The sequence below is a fragment of the Panthera pardus genome, unplaced genomic scaffold, assembly GCF_024362965.1.
Source record: "Panthera pardus isolate Hobbes unplaced genomic scaffold, ASM2436296v1 HiC_scaffold_14, whole genome shotgun sequence".
NCBI lineage: Eukaryota > Metazoa > Chordata > Mammalia > Carnivora > Felidae > Panthera > Panthera pardus.
This window is the reverse complement of record NW_026526699.1, coordinates 1,998,072-2,025,338: the sequence shown is the minus strand read 5'-3', so window position 1 is coordinate 2,025,338 and position 27,267 is coordinate 1,998,072. Positions and strand designations below refer to the sequence as shown.

The 27,267-nt window shown below is 51.1% G+C and overlaps 1 protein-coding gene across 3 annotated transcripts in view; it reads left to right on the top strand.

The window, feature by feature from the left end:
- Positions 1–828: 828 nt before the first annotated feature.
- Positions 829–27,267, top strand: part of PIWIL1 (piwi like RNA-mediated gene silencing 1) — a 31,167-nt gene continuing 4,728 nt past the window's right edge. The window contains exons 1-19 of one of the 3 annotated variants that reach the window (XM_019433807.2): positions 829–906; positions 2,594–2,762; positions 3,908–3,993; positions 4,548–4,659; positions 9,325–9,450; positions 9,958–10,172; positions 10,744–10,865; positions 11,004–11,084; positions 11,886–12,083; positions 12,503–12,614; positions 16,667–16,793; positions 16,995–17,112; positions 17,619–17,733; positions 18,796–18,983; positions 19,355–19,427; positions 22,808–23,008; positions 23,118–23,221; positions 24,081–24,151; positions 24,246–24,399. In XM_019433807.2, the coding sequence (XP_019289352.1) occupies positions 3,916–3,993; positions 4,548–4,659; positions 9,325–9,450; positions 9,958–10,172; positions 10,744–10,865; positions 11,004–11,084; positions 11,886–12,083; positions 12,503–12,614; positions 16,667–16,793; positions 16,995–17,112; positions 17,619–17,733; positions 18,796–18,983; positions 19,355–19,427; positions 22,808–23,008; positions 23,118–23,221; positions 24,081–24,151; positions 24,246–24,399 (2,195 nt within the window). In that variant the 5' untranslated portion in view covers positions 829–906; positions 2,594–2,762; positions 3,908–3,915. The remainder of the gene's footprint in view (positions 907–2,593; positions 2,763–3,907; positions 3,994–4,547; positions 4,660–9,324; positions 9,451–9,957; positions 10,173–10,743; positions 10,866–11,003; positions 11,085–11,885; positions 12,084–12,502; positions 12,615–16,666; positions 16,794–16,994; positions 17,113–17,618; positions 17,734–18,795; positions 18,984–19,354; positions 19,428–22,807; positions 23,009–23,117; positions 23,222–24,080; positions 24,152–24,245; positions 24,400–27,267) is intronic. The other 2 variants (XM_019433810.2, XM_019433811.2) reach the window with 2 other exon arrangements.

Genomic DNA, 27,267 nt, shown 5'->3' with positions numbered 1-27,267 from the left:
AATCCCCAGGGGAGGGGGCCAGCCATCCGTGCTTTAACCGGCCCTCCAGGTGACTCTGATGCCCGTCAGTAAAGTTGAGAACGGCTGCCGTACACGTCAACACGCGTGCACTCGGCACACAATTTGCGCCCACTGAAATTTGCAGGTTCACAGCCGCCTGGCATTCTGGCTCCGGAACGACTCTGGCTCTTTCTTTGGGGCAAAAATCCAATCTCATTTCCCTCTCTGATGAGCTAAATCGCTTCTAATTTTAAGGGGCCACCCAAGGTTCAGTGCACCACTTTGCGGCGGGGCGCTCACAGCTAACCCAGGCCCAGCGCCGTGCACCACGGTGTCCCCGGAAGGGGGAGCCCGCCCCGCCCCCGGAGCCCGCCCCGCCCCCGGAGCCCGCCCCGCCCCCGGAGCCCGCCCCGCCCCCAGAGCCCGCCAGCCCAACCGCGATTGCAGCCCCGGCCTCCCTCAGGCCTGAGCTCGTCTGGCCCCGCCCCCACGGGCAAACGGCCGTGGCGTGTCAGCCAATCGGGGCGCAGCGCGCGCACGTCCTCGCCGCGCCGTTAGCCGGGTGTCACGTGCAGACGGGCTCACCGCCAGGCGGCAGTGTTCATCCGCCCAGAAAAGGAACGCCGCGCTCCTTCGGCCGGAGTCCGCGCCCCGTAACCGCCCGCAGGTGGGAGCCCCGGCTGGTGGCGACGGCGAGCGGCAGGGCTTCCCGGGCCGAGGAGCGCCAGGTCACTGGGGTGGGCGTCGGGGCGTGAAGTCCCGGCGCGGAGGGATCCGGCGTGCGGTGACGGTTGGCGCGGTTCGGTCGGCGGAGGCGGAGGCGGAGGTGGAGGTGAGGCGAGGGGCTGGGGGTCGCGGGGCCCGCACGGCGTGTCGGCTTCCCTGCACCTGCAGCCTCTGGGCCTGGTGAGGCCGGGCACCGCGGCGACGATGACGCAGGGGTTGGAGGGGGCCTCGCCGGTGGGGAAGGGACAGGCCCAGGGGCGGGGAGTGCGGCGGGGTGCGGGGGGCCGCATATCCGGACACTGCTGGGGACTGGAGGCCACTTGCAAGGTCAGGGGGGTATTCCTGGATGCTGCCCGGGTTCGGGAGGGTAGTGTCTGGGTCAGATAGGTTTGGCCCTATCTGGGTCAGGGGGCATTCCTGGACACTTCGGAGGTCAGGGAAGGGCGATCTCGGGCGCTACTTGAGTTGGGGGGCACCGTCTGGTTTGGGGGACATTCCCAGACACTGTCTGGGTCGGAGGGTATTCCTGAACATTGCCTGGGTTGGGGGGGCACTTTCTGGGTCGGGAGGCATTCCTGGACACTCCCGGGTTAAGGGGGCACTGCCCCTGTCGGGAGGGCATTCCCGGATACTGCCCAGGGTGAGGAGAGTGGCACTGTCCGGGTGGGGGGAGTTCAGGGGGCCCTTCTTAGGGGGTTGGTCTGGACTGGTCTCCAGTCCACAGGGGCCGGGGCAGCTCTCGTTTGGGGGCAGGTGCTGGGATTGCATTGCCTCTGGATGGAGCACAGTTTGACCCGGTGTGGTTTCTAGCTGGGGTGATGATTAGAAGCATCGCCTCCAAGTCTTACTTGAAAGTGACTATCCAACTCGTCTCCCGTTCTGGGGCGCCCTGAGGTTGGAAGGATGTAGCCGAGAACCACAGCTGTACCGGCCAGCCCAGCACGGGGTCTACACACCCCACCTGTGTGTGTGGTTACGTGGGTGTCTTGGTTGATGGTGAGAATCACCTGGAGGCCCGCTGAAACGAGCCGTGGACCCCGTGGGTCTGGGAGCGGGGAATCCCCCTGTCTAACTGGCGTTTCCAACGAGTTCTAGGTGTTGCTGAGAGAGAGAGATCACGTTCTGAGAAGCGCGCTAGGAAAACGTTTTCTGTCGGAGGTGGCAGTTCAGCTTTTTACCAGGCTTAAAAAGAAACCCCGGACGTGCACTTGGGCCGGGCAGGTGCGCAGGACTGACTAGGACCAGCGTCCGCGTCTAGTGAGGGAGGGAATTACTGGGCTGCGCGGTAGCTGCAGTAATGCCGGTGGGACCACAGCCGTGTGGAGGAGGTAGGGCACCCCCTGGTACAAGGTGGATGGTGGAATTTACCGGGGTGCGCACGGGAAGGAAAAGTCTCATTCTGTACCCCTTCAGTGAGCGCCCTGAGCACATATGCCGGTAGGCCCAGGGCGGGAGTTCGGTGCGCATAGCCATTGTCCTGATACGGGCAGTATATGCACGGTAGTTGAAGACGGCATTAAACACGGGTTCCGGTACGTGGGCCCCTCGCAAGTGATGTTTTGTAAGCTGCTTTGGAGATGGCTGACTTAGAATCAGATCGTGAAGGTTTCTACAATTTGGTAAGTTTGAGGATTTGCTTCCGATCCTGTGGAACACAACAGGAAGTCAAAGAGGGCTTTCCCAGTTGGAGGATGTCGTTAGGTTGGTCTTTCTAGGAAGGCCCTCGTACAGCACGGATTTTAGAAGCTGTTCACACTGGAAAAAAAGATGAAAATGGGAGGTGAAGCAGAGTGATCTTAAATGTAAGTGTCACAGCCCGCCCCTCCGTAATTAGAACCTTCGTGGCACCCCACCCCGTTGTCTGCAGGGCCCTGTGCATTCGGATCTGTGCCTGCCTCCGAGCTCACCAGCCTGCCTTCCTGGTACCTGGAGTCCCCGGGCGGCTCCCAGTCCTGCCGACCGGCCACACTCAGCGCCTCGCCCTGCTGGGGAAGACAGGCACCGTCTCCCTTCCAGTTCTAATCTTCCAGCTCCGTGTAAGTGCTAGCTCCGTTGGAGGCACACTTCAGCGTGTAAATCAGTTCCTGCTTGCTTTTTGTATGAGAACGTTGTTTATTATTTGCCGCGTTAAGCTTTAAAAAATTTGTGGCTCCAATTTCGCGTGCCTTTCCTACTACAGCTGATGTTGAACGTTCACTGTGTGTCAAGTGCCTCGTGTGTGTTCTCACTTGCCCCGCACACTGGACCTGTGTGGTAGGTTCTTAACTCCCTATCACGGATCAGAGAGGAGTCCAGGTTGTGTGATGTGCTCAGGGTCACTTCTGTGAAGGAGTGGGGTTCGGGCCGACTAGCTCTGAGGTCTACACCTGAACAACCCGACGATACTGCTGTCCACTCTGGTGGGGGTGAGCGGGTGGGGAAACTTGGCCTGGTAATGTCTCTGCCGCCCAGCACCCGTCCTGGCCCCCAGGGCCTTACGAACACGGTGTTGGAGAGAAGCGTTGGGTCAGAAGTAGCAAGAGCAATAACGGAGTAGTTAAGTGACTCCGTCCTTTTTCCCCGAGAGAGAGATTGTGGAGCGCGAGTGATGTGCTGTCACAGACACTCGTTTGGGCGCGCACGCGTGAGTCCCGCGAAGGGCCTGCCTGTGCCACCAGTGCCCGGTGTCCTAGATGCGTGTCTGGGTGTGAAAGAGCTAGTCCCCACCCTCAGACGCTTCTGAACAGTTTTCTCCCTGCGTCTGTATAACACAGTAATTCAGGGCGCCTGGGGGGCTCCATCGGTTAAGCGTCCAGCTCTGGCTCAGGTCCTGATCAGATCCTGATTTGCGAGTTCGAGCCCCCGCTCTGTCTTGTCAGCACAGAGCCCATGTGGGATTCTCTCTGTCCCCCTCTTTCCCTTTCTGCCTCTCCCGCATTTGCATGCCCTTGCGCTCAAAATGAGTAAATTTTTAAGTATTAAAAAAAAAAAACAGTAGTGCAGTGAAAATGAGACACTGTATTAAAACAGCTCTTCTGCTTTAGCGCCGCCCCGCCAGCGTTCGAGTTCATTAGAGGACAGGTTAGGAAGATACGTGATAATTCAGGAGCTTCTTTTAGAATCTTGAAGCTTAAAGGTCACGTCGTAGAAACAGTCAAATTGTGCACATTGAGTATTGTGTTTGTGATTGTTTTCTCTCAAGGAAGAAAAATGACCGGGCGAGCCAGAGCGAGAGCACGAGGAAGGGCTCGCGGTCAGGAGACGGTGCAGCACGTGGGGGCCCCTGCCGTGAGTGCTTTACCATTTTCTAACTGCAGAAACGACCTTTAGGAAACAAAAATCTGTTAAGTCTGCTTTTTAAACTTTAGTGTTTATTTCTGAGAGACAGAGTGGGGGAGGGGCAGAGAGAAGGAGACACAGAGTCCGAAACAGGCTCCAGGCTCTGGGCTGGAGTCAGTACAGAGCCCGGCCTGGGGCTCGAACTCACAAAACGGGAGATCATGACGTGAACCGAAGTCAGATGCTTAACCGACTGAGCCACCCAGGCGCCCCAAATGTGTTAAATCTTTATCAACTTAGGCTGTTGAAAATAAGTTTAAAAGACTGTCCTGTGATGGACACGGGAGGAGAACAAAGACGATCATGTTCCCTTTCCTGAGGATCTTAAGAGTCGGTTCTTCAGTTAGTGACCCTTTTTGAAGAAACTGCTCTGTGGGAACACAGCGTTGGATTTCTAATTGAGATGACTTTTGTTTGAGTGTCTCAGTCGTGTTTAAGACGGTTTCCTCTGTCGTGTGACCTTTGACGTGAAAAGCCTGCTGTTTATTTGCATGTACCTATAGAGTCAGCCCCCTGGCTTCGTCCAGCCTCGGCCTCGGCAGCCGGCAGCAGAGGGGGAGTTAGTTGGCCGTGGACGACAGAGAGGAGCAGGCGGAGCGCCGGCCAAGTCACAAGGTGAAAGGAGGGTAAAAAGACTTCGCGCGCGGTGGAGCTGGCACGGCAGCCGCTGTGCAGACTCCTTACGATGAAAAGCCACAGTCCTCTGAAGTATGACAGGCGCGCTCAGGCTGTGTTGGGCGCCACGGGGTTTCTCTCCTTCTTGGAACGCAAGAGCGTGTCCTCGCCAGGCCCCCGGAGTGGCCCTCACAAAGTAGTTCTGAACCAATCCTACGTCTGCTGCTTCGCTCATTAGCCACTTAGAACATTCTTGGGGCATCTTTAGTGATTTCACCAAAAGCTAGACCATCTGTAACGTTCCTGACTTTGCTTTGCAGGACACGGTGTCTTATGTGTTGTGTTGGCTTCCCCCGTTTCTCAGGCACAGAAACTTGGGGGCCAAAGTTGCCACAGCTGGTGAGGTCAGAACACCAGTTCTGATTCCAGAAATTGTGCTTTTTCGTTACTTTGTTACAAACCTGGATTACTTGGGCGCTTGATGTAAGATCCTTCAACAGTTAAGTTTGGTTTCAGTGTAGGAAAAGCTCCCCTGTACATGCGGGACCTGATGTAATGACGCTGGCTTTCTTGCCGGGGTGGCCACGGGAGACGGGCTGTTCTGTAAACCAGTGTGGGGACAGCTGGTGACGAGGCGAAGCTTGTACCCGGCTTTGCTCCGTGAGTGACCCCCCATGTACTCCAGAGGTCTGGTCCTACCCAGTGAGATCCACAAACGTCAGAGGAGCCCCTGGATGAGTCTGTGGTGTCAGAGCCACGTAAACGGTGCCGTGACAGCCGCTGTCCGTGTCGGAAGCCTGGAAACTTGGGGAAGTGATGGTGGGGCTGGGTCTGTGGCCCACACAACACTTCTATAAAACCCGTGATGTCTAACAGGCTGCTGGGAGGCAGGCAGAGGAAAGGGGAGGGCAGTGCACTGAGAAGTGCAAAGACTAATGAAAACAGTAAGCCTCGTGGAAGAAAGTGAAATCAAACGAACATTTTGTTTACCTGTCTGTTGTTCTGTCTTACCGCTTTGCCGATGTTGGTGGTTGTCAGGCCGGGCACTGTCCTCCCTGAGGGGTTGTACGGTTGTACCGACTTTTGTAACGTGTAGCAGCCGTGACGGTGCCCTGTCGTTAGCACGTCCCCTCCTGGGAGTGCACCCGACGGGCCGGGGCAGGGACAGCATGACCATGTGAGGGCCGTCACACACCCTGCCCCACACCGGGAATGCCTGCCCGAAGGGTCGGAGAGAACTGTCGCACTAACGGCACGGCACCTTGTTACCAAGCTCAGGGGTGTAGACCCTCGCCTGGGCTACGGCAAACAGGATCGGGTGGTGAGACCGCGTTAGCTTCGTATTTTTAACGCATACGTGAGTATGTGTGTGTTTTTGTTCAGAAACGTTTGAGGCAAAATGTCAGTTAATAGTGCTACATTTGAGGGGCACCCAGGTGGCTCAGTTGTTTAAGCGTCCAACTTCGGCTCAGGTCATGGTCTTGCAGTTTGTGGGTTCAAGCCCTGCATGAGGCTCTGTGCTCACAGCTCAGAGCGTGGATCCTGCTTCAGATTCTGTGTCTCCCGCTCTCTCTGCTCCTCCCCTGCTCACGCTTTCTCTCTCTCTCTCTGTGTCTCTCTGTCTCAGAAAGAAATAAACATTAAAAAATTAAAAATAGTGCTACATTTGAAGAGTCCGTGAGAAGTCTGGAATGGTCTTTTGTTATGTATCCAATTACCTGTTAACTATTCTGATATGTGATGTTTTGTTTTTTAAGCTGCCTGATGAGAATTCATTTATAGGCATTAATCTCTCTAAATTTATAGGGTGTTATGCAGTCACTTCCTCTTCTAATTTTGATGCCTTTGTTCCTTCGAAACTTAGAGTACTTGGCATGGTCAGTGTGTTCACCAGCAGCTAGATTTGCCAAAGTTGTTTCAAAAACATTTCCCTACTGTTGCAGCCTTAAAATTACGATAAGATTGTGGGAAATACGTTAATTTCTTAAACATGCTCTATATTGACCATTATTAATCATTAACCGTTGTGCATGAACTTAAATTTTGTGGAAACTCAGTTTCCCATCTATAGAAAGGTAGCATCTGACTTTAAGGACCATTGTGAGGATTAAGTAGCACTTGGAATAACAAATTACGTCATTTCACTGCTTTGGGGGGGTCGTCATTTCACTTCACTGGGAACTGCTTGCCCCAAATGTTCACAAATCTGCTGGGTTTTAGAAACTGAAGTGACAAGTTAGGTTTATTGTCAATAAACCTTGTTTATTGATTTTCATTCTCGAGGACTCTGTAGTAGAAGAGTAGCGAGGTCTAACGTGTAGTTTTAGTCGTTCGAGCAGCTGCTTGGAGGGGGAGGTTCTAGGTGGACCTCAGAGATACGGCAGGCCCGGTCCCAGACGCTGCCATACAGCAGCTGGAACAAGGCGAGTCGTGTGAAGCGTTGCGTTTGCCGGCGTGTATGGAAGAACTGTTCGCACTGCTGTAGTCTGCTAAGTGTGCAACGGCGTTGGGTCCAGTGTATGTACCTAATTCAAAATACTGCTAAAAAGCGCCAACCGTCATTTGAGTTTTCAGCAAGTTGTAGTGACTGATCACAAATCACTGTAACAAATACGATAACGAAAAAGTTTGAGACGTTGTGAGAATTACTGAAACGTGACACAGAAATGAGACGAGCAGATGTTGGAGAAATGACCCCAGTAGACTTGTTCGATGCAGGGTTGCCACAAGGCGTCAGTTGTAAAAACTACCTGCAAAGCACAATAAAATGAGGTACGTTAATAATTAGCAAGGTTTACAGTTTTATTCGTTCTGAAACCTGTTCTCTTTACAGGTTGACAGTTATGCTGTTGCTAAATGTGATAGCAATACTGTGTGTAGAGAGGGGAATGGACTTCATTATTTATATTCAGAAACTTGTACTTGGGTTTTTGTATCTGGAATGGAATTTTAAGACAAACTCAGATTTTTTTCAGGAGAAAAAAGCCCCTATGACCTGTCATTGTTACTAAGTTGGATTCAGTACGCTTGACCTGTGTTAGTATACAGTTAATCACCCAGTGCCGAGGATGCTCTAATTTGAAAGTTTTGGGGATAAAAAATTCACCAAAGGAGACAAAAATAGTTAAATATTTAAAGGATTTTTTATCTTTAAGAAAAAAGCGTATTTATTAGAGAGAGCACACGTGCGCGTGAGAGCAGGAAAGAGGCAGAGAGAGTAAGAGAATCCCAAGCAGGCTCCGCAGGTCAGCGGGGAGCCTGACACGGGGTTCAGTCCCAACTGTGAGATCATGACCTGAGCTGAAATCGAAACCTGGATGCTCCACTGACTGAGCCACCCAGGCACCCCTAAAGGACTTTGAAATAGGGCCCCTGAATATCGTGAGGTACAATAACCAACATATTTAGCAACACCTTTGAGGAGTTTTATAAATCATATTCTCATTTAAAACATACGACATACCCGTGAAGTTCCTCACTTTTCCACGTAAAGAAGTCGAAGCTGACATTAGAATAACTGGTTTCCAAGGTGTTTCAGGAACCCGATGTTTTGCTCAAGCCGCCGTGTCCTCTAATGAGAAGTCCAGAGGTTGGCAATTGGGTGCTAGATTTGGAACTTACCACCAGAAGAAAACTGGGTTCTTCAGTCACTTTGTTCTTTTGTCCCAACTTCTTGTCATTAAGACCTACATTCGGTGATCACGACCAGAGTCCAGGCAAGATTGGCAGGCAGGGGCACAGAATGGAAATGCCAGCCACTGGCTCTCCTCCCAAGGTGCTTTCCCCGAAGTTTCTGCTTAAGTCTCTTCGCCGTCCTTGCCTGCAGAGAAGGTGGAATTCTAGTCTTTTAGGTACATTGTTCCCTAAGTAAGGTGTTTTAAAAAAGAAGGCTGAGAGGTTGGGAAGGCTGAAGTCTCTAGTACACGAAGTATCATGCCGATTAACTGAAAGCTAGAATTCTAACATGCGACCACAAAGCCCGTGTTCATTCTTGGGCCCACATCATACTATGATATGAGCTGCTTCCATATGTTGTAAAAATTGAAAGCTTTAATGATTTTGGATATTATATGCAGTTTTTGCAACTAAGCATGAGCAGATAGTTAACCTGTCCCAAAAGGACAGGTGCATGATGGCCATGGGACAGGCACCACACGGTCCCATCTGCTCTGCTGGGTGTTCAAGGAATTAGGAAATTATGCTTTAGACCTGTATTTTCTATTTCAGGTTACATGTTGAAACCTAGAAACCACTAATTCCTGTAGCTATAATTATATCATAAAGCTGTGAAAAATACTGATAAAAAGGTCCTTAGGTTGTTCAGAAGTTAGATTCGAGAAGAATAACTTCCTAGTCAACAAAAGTGCTCCTGAGTTGTTGAATCTCCGTCCAGTTATCTTAATCCTTTAACGGTACGTATGTCCTGTGGGGGAGCGGCAGAGCTTGACTAGGCCATGGTGAGAAAGGCTTTATAGGAGAAGTCCTAGCTAGGATGTTGTGATGGCCAGAGATACCTAAAACCCTCTGACGGGACCCTTCTACGTGATCTTTAGCACCTCAGTAGCTTTCGGGTCTCATATGGCATGATTTGGGGTGTTGATGCTGTTGTCGTTTATTTGGTGTTTCACGTTACTGTGTGTATAATTTCTTCTTTTTTTTTTCAAGACCTCCAGATATCCGCTGGATTTCAGGAGTTATCGTTAGCAGAGAGGGGAGGTCGTCGTAGAGACTTTCATGACCTTGGTGTTAACACAAGACAGAACCTAGACCACGTTAGAGAATCAAAGACAGGTAGGCGATTATGAAGAACACAGTGTTCACGAGATTACGTTTCAAGTACGTAGGACGCCGAATTGAGGCTCCGCGCTTCGCACATCCACGCGTGACGCGGTCCTGGGGAGGAGAGGCGCATCTGCATCTACTCAGGGTGCCGCGTGGCTGTTCCACTTCCCCCTCTCTCTCTGCTCTGACGAAATAAGTTATAGAGGTCCTCAGCTGCATTGCAGTCTTTTATTACATGTGATGTAGATAACGTTTTTCTTTTAGAGGGTTTTGCCATAGGTTTGGTTGGTTCTGTTGTACGTTGCTTAGTCTGAGGGGGATTTACTCCTAAATGTATGCTTTTAGGAACTTCTCCGGACAGGACAGTGGTCCTCAAAGTCAGATGTCTGAGAACTATAGTGTCCTGTACTATTCCCAGCCTTGTGTTTGCAGAACCGTGTCTGCTTGCCACAGTAGGAAGGAGTTCAGGGAAGACGAAACCTGTTTTGTTAATCAAATGCGACTTCCTTCTTGCAGGGTCTTCAGGTATTATAGTAAGGCTGAGCACTAACCATTTTCGACTGACGTCCCGTCCCCAGTGGGCCTTGTACCAGTATCACGTTGACTATAACCCGCTGATGGAGGCCAGAAGACTCCGCTCAGCTCTTCTGTTTCAACATGAAGATTTAATTGGAAGGTGTCATGCTTTTGATGGAACAATATTATTTTTACCTAAAAGACTACAGCACAAGGTTATTTGAAAACGTCGGGTCGGGGAGAGGGTGATGAAGGATCCCCACTCCAGAGCAGAACTGCCACAGTCTAGGGTAGCTTTTAGAGGAGCACCAGCGGCCTTCAGTCTGATGTTCCATGTAATAAACCCACGGGGGACTTGGGCATTGTTTCATTTTCAGATCCACCCAGTAACTTGATTACAATTATATTCATAAATCTTTTTTTAACGTTTTTATTTTTGAGAGATGAGGGTGAGCAGGGGAGGGTCAAAGAGAGAGGGAGACACGGAATCCGCAGTGGGCTCCGGGGTCTGAGCTGTCAGCACAGAGCCCGACGCGGGGCTCAGACCCACGGACCGTGAGATCATGACCTGAGCCGAAGTCAGATGCTTAACCGACGGAGCCCCGCAGGCGCCCCACAATTGAATTTATAACACGGGCCGCAACCACTCTTCCTCTCCTAGCGTTTTTCTTTGTTTGTTTTTTTTTTAATTTCAAACTGTTCTGTAGTCCTGTCGTTGCCTTATTAGCAGGAATTATGCGATTGGGCTTATTTCTTTTGATAATTACAAGTGTGCTCCGGCTTCAGGTTACTGAAGTATTTAGTCAGACCCGAAACGGAGAGCACGTGAGGATAACGATCACCTTAACAAATGAGCTCCCACCTACATCACCAACTTGTTTGCAGTTCTATAACATTATCTTCAGGAGGTATGTCGGTGTTTTCTAACCCTCTACACAGAAAAATTAAAAATCAAGGGGAAGGTTGAAAAACCAGTGCGGTGAGGACCTGTGTGCTGGAGATGCCTGTCAGTATTCACGTCTCTGTTCTGACTTTTGAATTTCTAGGCTCTTGAAGATCATGAATTTACAACAAATTGGACGGAATTATTATAACCCAAGTGACCCAATTGATATTCCAAATCACAGGTTTGTATAAGGTGGAAGCTTTCTATTCCTCGGGCTTAATCGTGGACTTGGAAAGGGGTGCTCCAGTTGGAGACGATCAGATTGACTACAGTGGCTGTTAGCGGTGCCCGTCATGGTACGTGAAGTTTCAGCTTGGTCCGAATAATAAGAGAGACCTCCCGGATTACTCGGCTTTAAAGACGTCACATGCTCTCCATCTGCCACTGGGGAAGCATAAAGAGCTGTCCAGCATTTGTATTTGGTCTCGGGTAACCAAACTTGTGAGCTCAGGAGATTGCTTCAGAAGTTGCTTTGTGTGGCGTGCGTTCAGGTGCGGCCCACACGGGTCAGGCTTGTAATCACAGGTGCTTTCAGTTCGATCGGCAGCTTTGTTAAGGCTTAGTCCATCAGCAATAGTTTAACAGAGTTAGGTCGGGGGTCGAGGCAGAGCCTCTAAGTATGCCAATGCGTAGAAGGCCACTTACGGAGAATGAGCTGCCATCTAAGACTCACGACCAGGCAGAGGAGGGGAGGACTTTCATAAGTCCAATCACATAAGATAGTTAAACATCAGCAATAGTTTAACAGAGCGTATTCAAAATGGAACTTCAAGATTACGTTAGGAAAAAACATTCGTTGTCGAGATCTTAAAAAGATGGGTGTCTGTATGGAACCGCGTGAAACCTGGAAATAACGAAATTTATTCACTTCAGGGACTTTTGTACTTTAGACCCACTTAAGACAGGAGAAAAAGACAACGTGATACGTGCAGACCACGTTTGGGCGTTAGAGGTTACTTCGTACTTTCATTCTGCTCGGCAGGTTGGTGATCTGGCCTGGCTTCACCACTTCCATCCTCCAGTACGAAAATAACATCATGCTTTGCACCGACGTCAGTCATAAAGTCCTCCGGAGTGAAACTGTGTTAGACTTCATGTTCAACCTGTACCATCAAATAGAAGAGCATAAATTTCAAGAACAAGTTTCCAAAGAACTGATAGGCTTAATTGTTCTTACCAAGTAAGGCTTTTTTTAAAAATGCACAGCAGTCGTTTTGCAAGTCTTAAGACCTCATGGCTTTCTGGTCCATCCTGTTAGAAAGTAGGGTCTACAGTTGACTGGTGGGAGCATGAAAATGGGGAGGGGTGTACGTCACCCTTCGCAAGACACGAGTTCTCGGGGAGTATAGTCGTCTGAAAAGGGTATCTAATGACTTTTATCCTTGTCAGTCTTTGTTTTCTGGTAGTAATTTAGTCCCTTCCCCACCCATCTAGCATGGTCTTTAAGAAGATTTCCCTTTTCTTCCCAGGACATTATATATCGCTAAGCGATTTGAAATTTTATTTTGTAGGGACTACATACTATCTCTGTTTAGGTTCTTTTTAATAATATCTCTACACGTTCCAAGCAAATACCAGTAAATCTCAATCATTTCATAGGTATAACAATAAAACATACAGAGTAGATGATATCGACTGGGACCAGAATCCAAAGAGCACCTTCAAGAAAGCAGACGGCTCTGAAGTCAGTTTCCTAGAGTACTACAGGAAGGTAAGGGGTCGCCGTGGACCTGATCTTTTAACGTGTGGTATTTAGGCCTTCGAGGAAATCTGAACTCTACTCATTAGGATTTTCTAACGCTCGTACACATGGAACAAATTGCTTTGAAAACTGTAGAAACGTGTTTGTTAAGGCGGTCGGAGCATAGTTCACTTGAACTCGTTATTACATGAGAAGTGCTTGGGCCCGTTTCCTTTTTCCCAGCCAAACAGAACGTGACATTTGAATTTAAGCACGGGGAGGACAAACAGGCTGATCTGTAGTGAACACCAGAAGTTCACTGTTCTGACCCATATTCCACAGTGGACACTTTTTTAGATTCACCCAGGGATGGGGGTAAAGATGGCTGAGTCTTCAGCATGTGCTGAATCTGCCTATGGGTTACTCTTAACTTTCATCTCCCGTATCGATAACCTCAGACCAGCTTGTATCATCCAGGCTAGGTCCTTTGACTATGTGACCTTCCAGCGCTAGTTTTATACAGAGTAATCGCTGAATTGACAGATGACAGCGGCAAGAAAGAACCTCTGGGACTAGAAGAGAACACAGTGTTTATGCAGGAGCGCGCACGAACGTTGCTGTCCCGAGAGGGGCAGATCTGGCCCCTCAGTCCTTAGAAGGCTGCATATGCTCTGTTACAAGTGCTGGAAAAGCGTTTGTGAAACGCTCTGCACTTAAAATTTTAAAACTTGGTTTTGAAGTGCTAAGATTTATCTTCTTTTTCCTACTTTCAGTACATTATTTCCTTTTCCTAAAAAGCTGGGCAGATGAGCTGTTTGTTGCGTATTTATATCTTATGTCAGAATCATACGTCAGGTTGGTGACCCTGAAGTGTCTTGTTACTTGCTGGTTATCGACTGTTGTGTGACCTTGAGCTGCTCTGCTATGAATGAAAAGATCAGACGCTCTGGAGGGAGAGGATTCTCTGTGAAGTCGCGTTAAGAGCTGTTCTCATTTTGGGCAAGATGAAAACAGGCCAGGGGCCATCTCAGCTTGATTTCTCTACTGCCCTTTTCAACCTCTAACTGCTTGAGGACTCCGGCCATGTTTAACCTAGATTCCTTCCGGGTGTTCGAGGCTACCGTGAGAAATGAGTTGGCATCGTTGCGTGGTTTCGTAATCCCTGTCAGGGTTGGGAAAAGTTGGTACGTGTCAACAGCAGACACGAAGGAGTTCTCGGCGGAAAGTTTGGTTTAGACCCGAAGGAAGGTGGGAGGAAAGTCCTCCCCTCCTCTGCCTGGTCGTGAGTCTTAGATGGCAGCTCATTCTCCGTAAGTGGCCTTCTACGCATTGGCATACTTAGAGGCTCTGCCTCGACCCCCGACCTAACTATATTTTAACTTGCTGGGTGATCTCCAGGCTCGTCTGTTGTCAGACTAAAAGTGTTCTACGTTCACAGTTCTCCAGTTTCAAGCTCCAGCCCAGACCTGTCTAAGCCTTCCGGTTCTCAGTGTTTGCAAGTCTTAAAGACTCCTTCCACGTGACCAGCACTGAGCATGTTCTGTCCCATGACCTGGCCCCTGTGCACCGCTCTGGGTCACTGCAGGGACTGTCACTTCCTCAAGGGCAGGGATTTTGTGGTTTATGTGCCCCTCCCCCCACCCCTGTGCCCGCATAGGCACTGAGGTATTTGAGTGGACGAACACATGCCTGACGGACAGTTACAGCCTCCTGCCAGCGGACAGCTATGCCACCTGCCACCTGCTTACCTTGCTGTGCTCCTGGTCATCTCCCTGCCGGAAATGCCTCTGTCCTCCCCCTGCTGAGGGGCTGCCCTCCCTGTGGAGGCCCCTGCTGTCTCTCATTCCGCTGGTTCTTCGGTTTTCATTTCTCCTGCTTCCTGATCCATTTTCATACTCCTACAGATGGGATGTTATTTTCTACCCACAGCACATAAGTGGTTTCCCCTGCTCCCGTGGCCTATTGAAGTGCACTTGGTCTGTATCCAGTGAGCCCCTGAGCGATGCGGCCTTGGCCTGCTTGCCCTTCCTCACCTCTGTCACCCTGGCTGTCTCCTCTAAGCCTGGGGCTCCCCCTGCTTGGAACGCTCTCCATGCCTCATTCGTGTTCTGAGGCCTCAGTCTCCGCTCAGATGATTTCTTCTGGAAGACTTCTGTCACAGCCAGGCCTCATTGGGTGTATCTGCTAGCTATACAGTTAATCACAACGGGGTAAGGGTGAAATGTTGGAAGGATTCCAGGCATTCTTGGGACTTCCCAGTGGAGAGACAGTTTCAATGATAAGTGATAGCTTGGATGTTCTCTAGCAAAGGTCATATTTAAGGAAGCACAGAGAGAGAAGGGCCTTTGAAAGGAAAGATCGTGGTCAGTTTTTAGCTTCTGTTCGGGCCCCGAATATAGAGAGGGGGTCCCAGGGTTCTGCAATAAGGAGCAGAATATAGAGAGGAGGTCCCAGGGTTCTGCAATAAGGAGCCCTCAGTGAGGTAGGGACACACCTGCCTCCACTCCCACACCCCCCCGTGGGTGCACCCAGGTAACAGACACGGGAGGCAGAAGGGCGGGGGCTGTGAGCAGGGGTGCGGGGTGCCAGGGGGCTCAGGCAGTTAAGTGTCCGACCCTTGGTCTTGGCTCAGGTCGCGATCTCGCAGCTCGTGGGTGGGTTTGAGCCCTGCATTGGGCGCTGCACGGACAGCCCAGAGCCTGGCTGAGATTCTCTGTCTTCCTCTCTCTCTGCCCCTCCCCCACTCGGATGTGCACTCTCTCTAAATAAATTAAAAAAGCGCTAAAATCAGTAGTGTAGGTGCACGGAGCAGAGGTTAGATAAGAGCACTGATGTTTTCTGCCCTGAAATAGGAAAATTCGCTTTCTTCCTGAATGGTTGCTGAAGAGTTCGGTACAGGACAAAGTCAAGAACAGTCTGGGATTCAAGGTCTTCATTCATGAGGGTGGGTGGCCGGGACCTTATCATGGGATGGGAACAGGAAGTAGTTCTTACTGTGTTGGTAAGAGATGGGAGCCAACGGAACGGCCGTGCTGATTAAGCTCACGTCCTGTGTGCCAAGTAGAGAGGTGTGGTTCTCTTAAAAAGAGCCCGATGAACTGGGGTGTCAAAAGATGCCAGGAGAGGGTACGAGAGATGCCACGAAGAAGGTCTCTAGGAAACCAGGCCGGAAACTCTGGTGAGGTCGTGCAAGGCCAGTCCGTGGTTCTGAGGCTGCGGGGCCGAGCTGGAGGCCCGCAGGCCAGCGCACGCCTCCATTAACCCCTGGAAGTCAGCATTTTTGTCTCTTTTTGTGTTGTAAAAACCTGGCGATTGATGTGGGGAATCTGAAGGCTACTCACTGAGGGCAAGTTCAGCTTCTACCAAGTGTCAACATTTGGTAAAAACGATTCCTAATTAAAAACGTTCTCTGGCATGCCAACCTCTTCCTCCCCCACATTTATCGTTCTAGCAAGACTTGTTTCCCCCACGCTTCTTGCCGTAACACTAGTAGTTTCGGGGGGATTGTTGTGAGGACCCAGAGGTATGCAGACTACTGTTGGTAGACCAAGAAATCACAAAACGAAGTGAACTGTGACTAAAACTCAGAGTTTAGATAAAGTCAGGGACAGTGAGGCTCTTAAGTTCTTGGAAAGAACGATGAGCGATCACATAAATCACACCTCGTTTTGGTAGGATTAAAAACACACCTTGTAGGGGGCACCTGAGGGATCAGTCGGTTAAGCGTCTGACCTCGGCTCGGGTCATGATCTCGCGGTCTGGGAGTTCGAGCCCCACGTCGGGCTCTGGGCTGACAGCTCAGAGCCTGGAGCCTGCAGCCTGCGTCAGATTCTGTGTCTCCCTCCCTCTCTGCCCCTCCCCCGCTCATGCATGTGTGCGCGCAGCGCGCGCTCTCTCTCTCTCTCTCTGAAAACTAAAAAATAAAAACGTAAAAAAAGTGCACCTTGTTAGCTTTCCTTGGAAACTGATACCAGCCTTGCTGTGGGCGTCAGTTCTCAAAACACAGAACAAAAACCCCTTGGTCCTCCGACCTGTTAGCAGAGGTGTTGCCGTGAACGGTGACGGCGTCTTTTCTTGACCAGCAATACAACCAAGAGATCACGGACCTGAAGCAGCCTGTGTTGGTCAGTCAGCCCAAGAGGAGGCGAGGCCCTGGGGGCACCTTGCCGGGGCCCGCGATGCTCATCCCGGAGCTCTGCTATCTCACAGGTACTGCCGCGCCCCGGCCCCCCCAGCTTGCTGCCCCGTTCTCTTCGGGGAGTCCTGAAACCCTCGCCGAGACGCCTGCCCCCTCCCCCTCCACGGGAGCCCTTCCTGCTGCCTGTCCCGTGTCCTCACCACCCTGCACCCCAGACGTTCGCAGACTAGACCCTTGTCACTAACCCGCGCCTTCCGACGTCTTGTTTAAAGGTCTGACTGATAAGATGCGCAACGATTTTAACGTGATGAAAGACTTAGCTGTCCATACGAGACTAACTCCGGAACAGAGGCAGCGCGAAGTGGGAAGACTCATTGACTACATTCATAAGTAGGTCCCCCCCACGGCTCTGGAGCGTGGCTTCCAGTTTGTGCTATTTTCTGTGGGCTTGGGGAGCGACAGAGCGCAGTTTGGGTTTCCTTTTTGCGTTTGCGGTCTTCGGGGCGGGCTCTTGGTGTTTCTAGGCGAGGCTGCTGTCGTCAGGGCGTGTCGCGTTCTGTAGCCCGCGGCCTCATTCTTCTGTTAGAAGAAGGTAGTAGAGCAGAAGGTGAACCATTTTGGACAGACGGATGTTCTGTCTTGGTGACGACCTCGAGGGGGTTACTTTGAAGAGGTGGTTCGGGCATCAGAACTTCAGGTGAAAGGCCATCGCGGAGGGACCCAGGGCTGCGGGGAGGGACCAGCGGCCGGCACCTTGCGTGTTTCCTGGCGCTGCGAGGCTTCCGGTCCCGGGAGACACGGGAACGCACGCTGTAGGTCGGAGTGGGTCCGTTTGCCTGTGTCTGTTCCTGCCGTTTCCTTCTGTTGAGTGGTACGTAAATATGTTAAATTTACAGAGATGATAACGTTCAGAGGGAGCTTCGAGACTGGGGTTTGAGCTTTGACTCCAACTTACTGTCCTTCTCAGGAAGAATTTTGCAAGCAGAAAAGATTCACCAAGGTGGAAAAACAGTAAGGCGGTTCTTAAAGTTGTCAATCACGTCAGATGCGGGTGTGACTCGTGATAAAGTCCCACGCCAGTCTGCTGCTGTGCCCACTCCTCCCCTCCCTTCGCCCCTCCCTTCGCCCCTCCCCTCGCTTCACCGCCTCCCAGGAGCAAGGAGGTGCCTGGGGCTGGGCCATCGGTGAGACTTCACTGAAAGCCGGCTTTACTTTCCCTCGTGACACAAGTCGTTGAGCTAAGGTATTGGGTTGGCGTGATGTCTGCCGCCGAAGTGATTTTTTTATCCAGGAAACTTCCAGTCTATTTGGCCTCGTCTTTGCCTGGATGACTTGTTTGTAGAGAAACATGTTAAGTGTTGCGATGCCTTTTATGCTTTATGCTCAGGAAAGGGAAGCAAGCATTCTGAAAACAGTCTGGTGTGTAATTGAAACCCACAAGTGCTAGAACTTGAAAAACCCTTTTATAGAAAATGATGCCCTCCCACCTCGTAAATGGTCTGCGAATAACAGCCCGATGAAGTAGTTTCGTATTTTAACAGCGGTTGTTTTTATCACCCCCGTGGAAACGGTAAAAGCATCCGCCCCCACATAAAGGTTGTCGGGAGGTGGGGAGGACGCGCAGAGAGCGTCCTGGGTGGTTTTCCTCTAGGGGGAAAGTAGCACCAGGTCACTGAGCTTCTGGCCTGTGAGCCCTCTGTCTTGCTGTCACACATGGTCACCGCTCGCTTCTGGTACTGACACCTCAGCCAGTTGCTCCCTCTCAGAGCCTTGTTTCTCTTGGGTCTTTATCACGAGGGAAGTACCTCGCGTCCTCGCGGTATCTCAGCAGAGGAAGGCGGGTACGGGAGGCGGCGGGGTGGGGAGTGCCTGGTGGGATGGGACCCCATCGTCTGTGGATACCTCCGTGTCCCTTTCTCCTCCACCGAGGCCATTTTGTCTGTCACCACAGTCGAAAGTACAAGAAGTTCTGTAAGGTTCGGGATGGGCCACGAGAAGAATTGTTACAGACTTGTTGGCTTTGTCACCGAGAGCATTCCGTGGAATTCACAGTGTCTCTGAACTTTCTTCTAGTTTGATTACAATCCACAGTTTGCAGATTGGTCAAAAGAAACCAGAGGTGCGCCGTTAATTAGCGTTAAGCCACTAGATAACTGGCTGTTGATCTATACTCGAAGGAATTACGAAGCCGCCAATTCGTTGATACAGAATCTATTTAAAGTTACACCAGCCATGGGCATACAAATGAAAAAAGCAATAATGTAAGTCTATCAAGTCATTTCTACTCTGAAAGATTGATGAGTAGTCATTTGGAGGGCACGGGAACGCAGAAGCGATGAAAGTGTTGGAAACGTTCTAGATGACGGGAGTTTAAAGATCTGCTCCAGTCCCCTGTAACGTGGATGCGGAACTGTATTTGAGTAACAAAGAAGGGGCGGGAGAGCAGGCAGTCTCGTCTCAAATTATCTCTGCTGTTTGTGGTAGAACGACCTTTGCCTGAATGACCACTCTCGGTGGTTTATTTCGTATCTCATACGGAACGTGTCGTATGTTATAATCTATAGGAAACTGTTTATGTTGGCACGTTTTTCGTTGCTTTTTCTGAATGTTGGATACCGGGTTTCCATTCCAGGATTGAAGTGGATGACAGAACTGAAGCTTACCTGAGAGTCCTACAGCAGAAGGTCACATCAGATACCCAGATAGTAAGTAGCGCACAGATACGTAGGTGGGTGTCCCGGAGTGACTGGTTTCAAAAACGGCATTTGTAAATCTTAGTGTTAGAGTTTGAAATGTCGTAGTTAGGGTCATAAAGTAGCCACACGACAGAGGTCTCGCCTTCATGAAGTGGCCCTGGTGATGCTGGCGTTGCTGTGCGCAAGGAAGGGCTGGGGGAACAGAGCCATCTCGAATTTATTTGGATTCGAAGGCTTTAACTGTATGGGTCCCACTCCGGGTTCTCTGTTCTATTCCATTGGTCTGTGTGCCTCTTCTTGTGCCAGCGCCATACTGTCTTGACGATGACAGCTTTGTAGTAGAGGCTGGAGTCTGGGATTGTGATGCCTCCCGCTTTGGTTTTCTTCTTCAGTATTACTTTGGCTATTCAGGGTCTTTCGTGGCTCTAAGAAATTCGAGAAGAATGCTGGTGCAATTTGGATTGGGATTGCATTGGATGTGTAGATTACTTGGGGTGGTATTGGCATTTTAACACTATTTCTTTTTCTAGTCCCTGAGCATGGAATGTTTTCTTGTTTCTTTGTGTCTTCTTCAATTTCGTTTATAAGTTTTCTATAGTTTTCAGCACACAGACCTTTTACATCTTTTCGTTAGGTTTACTCCTAGGTATTTTATGGTTCTTGGATCACTGACAAAGCAGGAAAGAGCATCCAGTGGAAAAAAGACCATCTCTTCAGCAAATGGTGCTGGGAGAACTGGACAGCAACATGCAGAAAAATGACCCTGGACCACTCTCTTACACCATCCACAAAAATAAACTCAAAATGGATGAAAGACCTAAACATGTGACAGGGAGCCATCAAAATCCTACAGTTGGAGAAAGTAGGCAAAAACCTCTTTGACCTGGACCACGGCAACTTCTTACTCAGCATGTCTCCAGAGGCAAAGGAAACAAAAGCAAAAATGAACTATTGGGACCTCATCAAGACTAAAAGCTTCTGCGCTGCAGAGGAAACAGTCAACAAAACTAAAAGGCAACCAACGGAATGGAAAAAGTATTTGCAAATGACATATCAGATAAAGGGTTAGTCTCCAAAATTGGTAAAGAACTTAACCAAACTCAACACCCGTGAAACAAATAATCCAGTGAAGAAATGGGCAGAAGACATGAACGGACACTTTTCCAAAGAAGACATCCAGATGGCCAACAGACACATGAAAAGATGCTCAATGTTACTCATCATCAGGGAAATGCAGATCAAAACCACACTGAGATACCAACCCACACTGGTTAGAATGGCCACAATTAACAACTCAGGAAACAACAGATGCTGGTGAGGATGTGGAGAAACGGGAAACTTCTTGCACTGTTGGTGGGAATGCAAACTGGTGCAGCCGCTCTGGAAAACAGTGTGGAGGTTCCTCAAAAAATTAAAAATAGATCTACCTTATGACCCAGCAATAGCGCTGCTAGGAATGTACCCAAGGGATACGGGAGTGCTGAAGCATAGGGGCACTTGTACCCCAATGTTTATAGCAGCACTTTCAACAATAGCCAAATTATGGAAAAGAGCCCAAATGTCCATCAGCTGATGAATGGATAAAGAAATTGTGGTTTATACAGACAATGGAATCCTACTTGGCAATGAGAAAGAATGAGATCTGGCCATTTGCAGCAACATGGGTGGAAATGGAGGGTATTGTGCTAAGTGAGATAAGTCAGTCAGAGAAAGCCCAATATCCATTCATACGTGGATCTTGAGAAACTGAACAGAAGACCATGGGTGAGGGGAGGGGAAAAACTAGTTACAAACAGAGAGGGAAGGAGGCACACCGTAAGAGACACTTAAACACAGAATAAACTGAGGGGGGGGGGGGTGGGGGAAAGGGGAAAATGGGGGATGGGCACCGAGGAGGGCACCGGTGGGGAGCGCTGGGTGATGTATGGAAGCCATGAACCATGGGAATCTACCCCCAAAACCGAGAGCACCCTGTACACACTGTATATTAGCTAATTTGACAGTAAATTATATTAAGAAAAAAGGCTTTAATTGTAGAAAATTTTGTGGGGAAAAGGCACAAAAGTAAAAATCAGTACTTAGTTGGTGAGCATGCGTACAGGTACGGCTAGGGTGGTGGCAGAGACCAGTGTGATGGTAAACAACATATGTATGTTGCTTTAAGCCTAAGAAGTGAATTGGCTTCAACTAATCTGTTCCCTTTTCCAGCCCTTCATCTCCTACTTAAGTGCCGCAGGCAGATTACTATTACGTTGTCGGGAATAACAGAGACACCTAGGAAAGCAAAGTGATTTGGTTGGGGACTAGAGAAAAGAGAAGAATCGGGGACTATAAATTAGGAAAACACAGTGAGTTAAAGACCTGTGTTCAATTCTAGAACGCAAACTCGGATTGGGCAGGGACTGGTTGTTTTATTTCCAGTGTTTCTAAGACACCGTGGACACAGAACAGCGTAAGTTGAAAGTGTAGGGTGTACGGTGTGGTCGTTGGACGTGCGTGTATGTTGCAGAAACGATTATCACGACAGGGTTAAGGCATAACGTGCACAGTGTGATCACTTGATCATCCCAACAGGGCGATTTCTCTCCTCTGTCACCTCACTTACAGTTTTGTTTTTTTGAAGATCTAGTCTGTAGTACCTTTCAGGTGCATAACACAGCCTTGTTACCTGGTCACCTGCACCGTACATCAGATCCCCAGAACTTAATTTATAACTGCAAGTTTGTGCCCTTTGACTAACCTCGTCCCATTTCTGGCCGGGACATATTTAGATTGGGCACTCCATTTTGTCCCCAGAATTGTCCATGGACTTCCTGAGAAATTTCATAGGGTGATCAGGTTCTCAAGCCAGAGCTTTAAAAGTTTCAAAGCCATGGCGCGCCTGGGTGGCTCAGTCAGTTAAATGTCTGACTTCGGCCCAGGTCATGGTCTTGCGGTTCGTGGGTTCAAGCCTCGCGTCGGGCTCTGTGCTGACAGCTCGGAGCCTGGAGCCTGCTTTGGGTTCTGTGTCTCCTCCTCCTCTCTCTCTCTGCCCATCCCCCACCTGTGCTCTCTCTGTCTCTCGAAAATTTTTTGTGCACCTGTAGGTTACCACTAACTTATCTTGCCCTATTCTTTATCCCTAAAGTACTCCAGGCTGGCAATAGAGCGTGTTTAAGTAGGTTGGCAGGTTTTCTTGGCCTTCAATTTTGAGTTGTTTGCTCCACGTGGTTTCTTTCCTCTGTGAGTGTCTGTCACTGGGTTGAAGGGAATGAGACCGTATCAGCTAACGTCACGCCAGTTAGCTCATGGTGGAGATGTGGCGGGTGGGCTTGGTTCTCTCTTCTGTCCCCTGAACTTGATCGTCACTTTCCTAATCCTCTGTGACGAGAACGTTTTTTGGTTTTCAGGTTGTCTGTCTGTTGTCGAGTAATCGGAAAGACAAATACGATGCTATAAAAAAATACTTGTGTACAGATTGCCCTACTCCAAGTCAGTGTGTGGTAGCCCGGACCCTGGGCAAGCAGCAGACAGTCATGGCCATTGCGACCAAGATCGCCCTGCAGATGAACTGCAAGATGGGAGGGGAGCTCTGGAGGGTCGATATGCCCGTAAGTTTGATTGATGTAATTGGTGCTTAAATGCTTTGTTTACCAAAAAGGGACTTTGTAACCACCGCTGGTATTCCGTTTATCTAAAAGCACAGGGTTTTTGTTACAGCTGAAGCTGGCGATGATCGTTGGCATCGATTGTTACCATGACACCACAGCTGGACGGAGGTCAATTGCAGGATTTGTTGCGAGCATCAACGAAGGGATGACCCGGTCAGTGCGGTCAGGTGACGGGCGGTTGGCTGTGGACACCGCAGGAGAGGTGTGCGTGCAGGGCCGACTTCTGGGGGGGTCTGCGAGGTTCTCTTGAACCTATTGACTTCTCTGAATTCGATAATCAAGAAAGTCAGGGAAGTAGAATAACAGCTACCTGGCCATTTGCGACTTTGTCCCCCTGGCCCTTAATCTGTCCTGGTCAGATCACATTTCCGGCTGTTTTATAGGTGATTTCTGTGGGGGGTGGGGAGCGGATCTCCTTAAATGCGGCCGTCTCTGAAAAGGTCTCTCATCGTTTTTATTGACCGCTGAAACGTACCTTAAAGTTTTTGTGTTGACTTTATTTTGGAAAACCCGTTTCTTCAGTTTACCCAGTCACTTGTGTTGTGATGGAGTGAAATTGCTTTTCAGTGCTTTTCTTAGAACTGAGCATTGCCAAGAATAGGAAAGGATGAAAATTGAGGGAATGTTGATGTGTGAGCTTTAGTAACGGCATATTTCAAGGTATTTTATCTTTTTAAAAGAGTGCAATCTGTAATAAATGTCTCCCGAAGAGCAGAGCGCGAGGGGGTTGTGTGTGAGGGAGGGAGGAGGTGTCTCTGGGTCTCCTGGTTCCGATTTCACTTTCGCCTCAGCAGGGGAATCGTGTTGATCTGTGACGAAAGCGAGCTTGGTCTGTCGCGTTGTAAGTGGCTTGTCGTTGCCGTCCAGGGTTTCACAAAGCACCCGACGTGCCAGGGGACCTCTTTAAAGGGGCGAAAGACGAGCTGCCGGGAGGGAGGCGGTGCTGTGAGAGGAGCCGCCCGCGGGCACGGGCGTTCTCACCGCGGTCCGGTCGCGGTTTCTCTCGCAACAGCTGGTTCTCTCGCTGCGTCTTTCAAGATCGAGGACAAGAGCTGGTGGACGGTCTCAAAGTCTGCCTCCAAGGTCGGTCTCCTGTCGCCTTTTCACCCTGGTCCCTGACGTGGCCCTTCGAGGGGTGACCCCAGGGTTACGTGGCGCGGTGCTGGCTTTCCCGCAGCTGCCCTGAGGGCTTGGAACAGCTGTAACGAGTACATGCCCAGCCGGATCGTCGTGTACCGGGACGGCGTCGGCGACGGCCAGCTCAAAACCCTGGTGAACTACGAGGTGCCGCAGTTCCTGGACTGCCTCAAGTCTGTCGGGAGAGGCTACAAGTAAGCGTGTGTGTCGGGGAGCCTTTTGCGTCCGTACGGTCGCGGCTCTTCAGCTGCGAGGCCCGTGTGGCGGGATGCCGCGTGAGGGAGCCCTTCCCCTCAGGTGGGGGGGGCGGGGGAGGTCGCCGAGGGGGCGGAGGCGCTCGGGAGCCTTCCCCGGGGGCGGGGCTGGAGGTGTGGGGGCCCCCTTCCTCCAGGGACGATGCGTGAAGACACCTCCGCCGGCGGCCTGCCTTCGGCCTTCCCGCCTGGGGCCGTGGCGCAGGGCCTGAGGGTTCCGAGACGTCTGCGGGCATCTGCGGAGGCGGTTACTAGAAGGAGTTCCCAGCGGTCTTCGTGTGCTCTTTCTCGGTTGCTTTACGCAGCGGATACTTCTTTGTGAAGCCGACCGGCACCGACGTCTTTACTCCGTCCGTGGGGATGGCGTGCACGCGCGAGGGACGCACTGGTCCTCCCCGAGCACCCCGCCTGTGCCCTTGCAGACCGTGCCGGTCTCCGCCTTCCTCCGCTCCCCCGCGGCGGTGAGACCGCGCCGTCTCCACACGGCCCTTCGGAGGAGTTCCGTTTTGCTAGTCTGTCGGGCGGCGAGCAAGCTGACGTCCGTCCGGGACCGTCGCGTCAGGGGCTCGCCGGTGCGGAATGACGGCCGGCGGAGTCCGTGTCTGAGGAGCCCCAGAAGCTCCGAGAGGCCTGTTCGTGCGTTCAGCCAGCAGTTGGTACCGTGGCAGCAAGGAGGGCGTCGGAGAGCCCTTGAGTGCACCTGGGCTTGTGGTGGCGCCGGCACCTGTGGGCTGGGCACCCGGAGCCGCTTGCTTCGCTGGAGTGGAGGCTACTTCTGGGTCAGCCTTGGCCAGCTTCTCGGTGTTGATGGCACCCATTTCTTAGAGTGAGTTTATTAGTAAGCGCTCAGAGCAAGTCAGGGAGGTTTTTCAGAGTAAAAGGCTAATCAGCGTTTTCCGATATTTTGGAAGCGGATGTTAATGTTCTTTTCTGTCTCCTTTAAAAACCTTAATGCTTGCGTTTTCTCACTAAAAGAACGGTATTGGCTTTCGGTCTTCGAAACGTTGTGAGCCTTACTGGATGTGTTTCTCTGAGTTCAGTGCTCCGTCCGCACGGACAGGGTCGGGGGGGCGGGGTGGGCAGAGGAAGGCGCGGAGAGGCGGCTGCCTGCTGGTCTCCTTTTCAGGTCCCTGCTCTAGCCCTCAGCATCTTCTAGCCCCGTTGCCTTTTTCTCACACGGAGGGGAAAGGAAATTTCCGGGAAGTAAGGAGGAGACGTAACGGTGCAAGTTGATCTCACAGCCTCGAGCTGCATGTTGTTGGGGATTTGGGGACACAGCCTGTGGCCGTGTGGGGCCTGGGGCTCTGCTGCTGGGAGTCTTTCAAGTCCTGTGGGCTTGGGTCCCAGAAGGAGCAGCAGAAGTTGCTCTCGAAGAGGAGCCTGGAGCCCGAGTGAGGGGAGTCGGTGAACCGGGTCCTGCCCGGGGTGGGGTGCGCAGGGTGGCTGCGGGGGGGGGGGGGGGGGTGGGGGGGGGGGGGGGTGCCGGCTTCCCCTCCGGGGATGGGCTAGACGGGTGTGGGGGAGGGGACTTCACGCCGAGGCCGCACGAGCCTGACCGGCTGCCACAGGACTGGAGCCACGTTGTGAGTTGTGCCAGGACGTGGTGGCTGCGGGGAGAGGTGACCGAGCGCAGGGTGTCTCAGGAGCAGGGCCAGGTTCTGCCCAGCTTCACCTGCTGCATCTGGGAAATGGGGAGGCGACCAGCCAGGGTCGTCAGAAGGAATAAAGGAGAGTGCTTGACACGGTACCCGATACGCACTCCATAAATGCTGGAGAACTCGTGTGTGAAGTAAAGTAATACCCGAGAATCGTTCCTCACTTTGAAGAGATGCGGTGTGGATGTAAATATCCGTAATTACTCTTAGAATCACAGTATTTGTGTTTTGATTGAAATGGTGGTGTTAACTTTATAAAAATGCGTAATGGATTAGCTGATTTAGAACATTTGGCAGAAGAACAAATCAGAATGTCACCTCATCCTTACGACTTTGTTTTGTGACATTTGCTGAATCGCTTCCTGTGATGTCAGAGGGCCGGAACCCACCTGCCTTAGGTTCCTGGGACTGGCTTCGTTCTATCCAGAGCCGCAGTAACTGGGCAGCAGGGTGGTGTCTCTGAAAATACCTTCTGTTTATTGAAGTGACATCACCTCCCTGCCCCTTGTCTGTTTGGTTACTGCTACCAGGAAGGAGTGAAGTTAGGTTTACCACGGAACAGAAGTTCCCATTTCGGGGTCTCTTGGACCATTTGCCCAACAGCGTCCTCTGGACCACCTTCCCAAGCCAAACGTTCCAGATCCCACTGCACGTAAAGCCCGTGGCATCCCAGAGTTTGCAATCCAGTGTACTGAGGCTCTTCGGGAGCCAGTGCTCTGGTTGGGAAAAGGGCACAGGGGAAACCGAGGCATCGGTAACCGTCCTGTTTATCAAACGTCCATCCCCTGCCAGCAGGGTCCCGAGCGCCTTCCGTGCACCAGTTCACGTATTCCGTGTTTCAAACGCTGGATTTGACGTGGGCCTTGGAGGTGGTAGAGGAGGTGCGAGAGTAGTCGAGCCGCACGTGCTGCCCTTGAAGGGCTGCCCTGCGGGGAGCCAGGGCCAGGTTAGGGGCCAGCACACCTCCTCGGATGCAGAGCCGGACGCTCGGGGAGAGGGACTCCGTCCTGGTGCGGGAAAACCAAGCAGAGAGTCTCACTGGGGGAGACGCAGAGGGCACATTCTCTGCTGCCGTGGGGTGGGCTGAGGGGTGATTGGGCCCCGGGAGGGAGACGGAGACAGGGACCCCTGATTCCTTGTGAACTGGTAATGC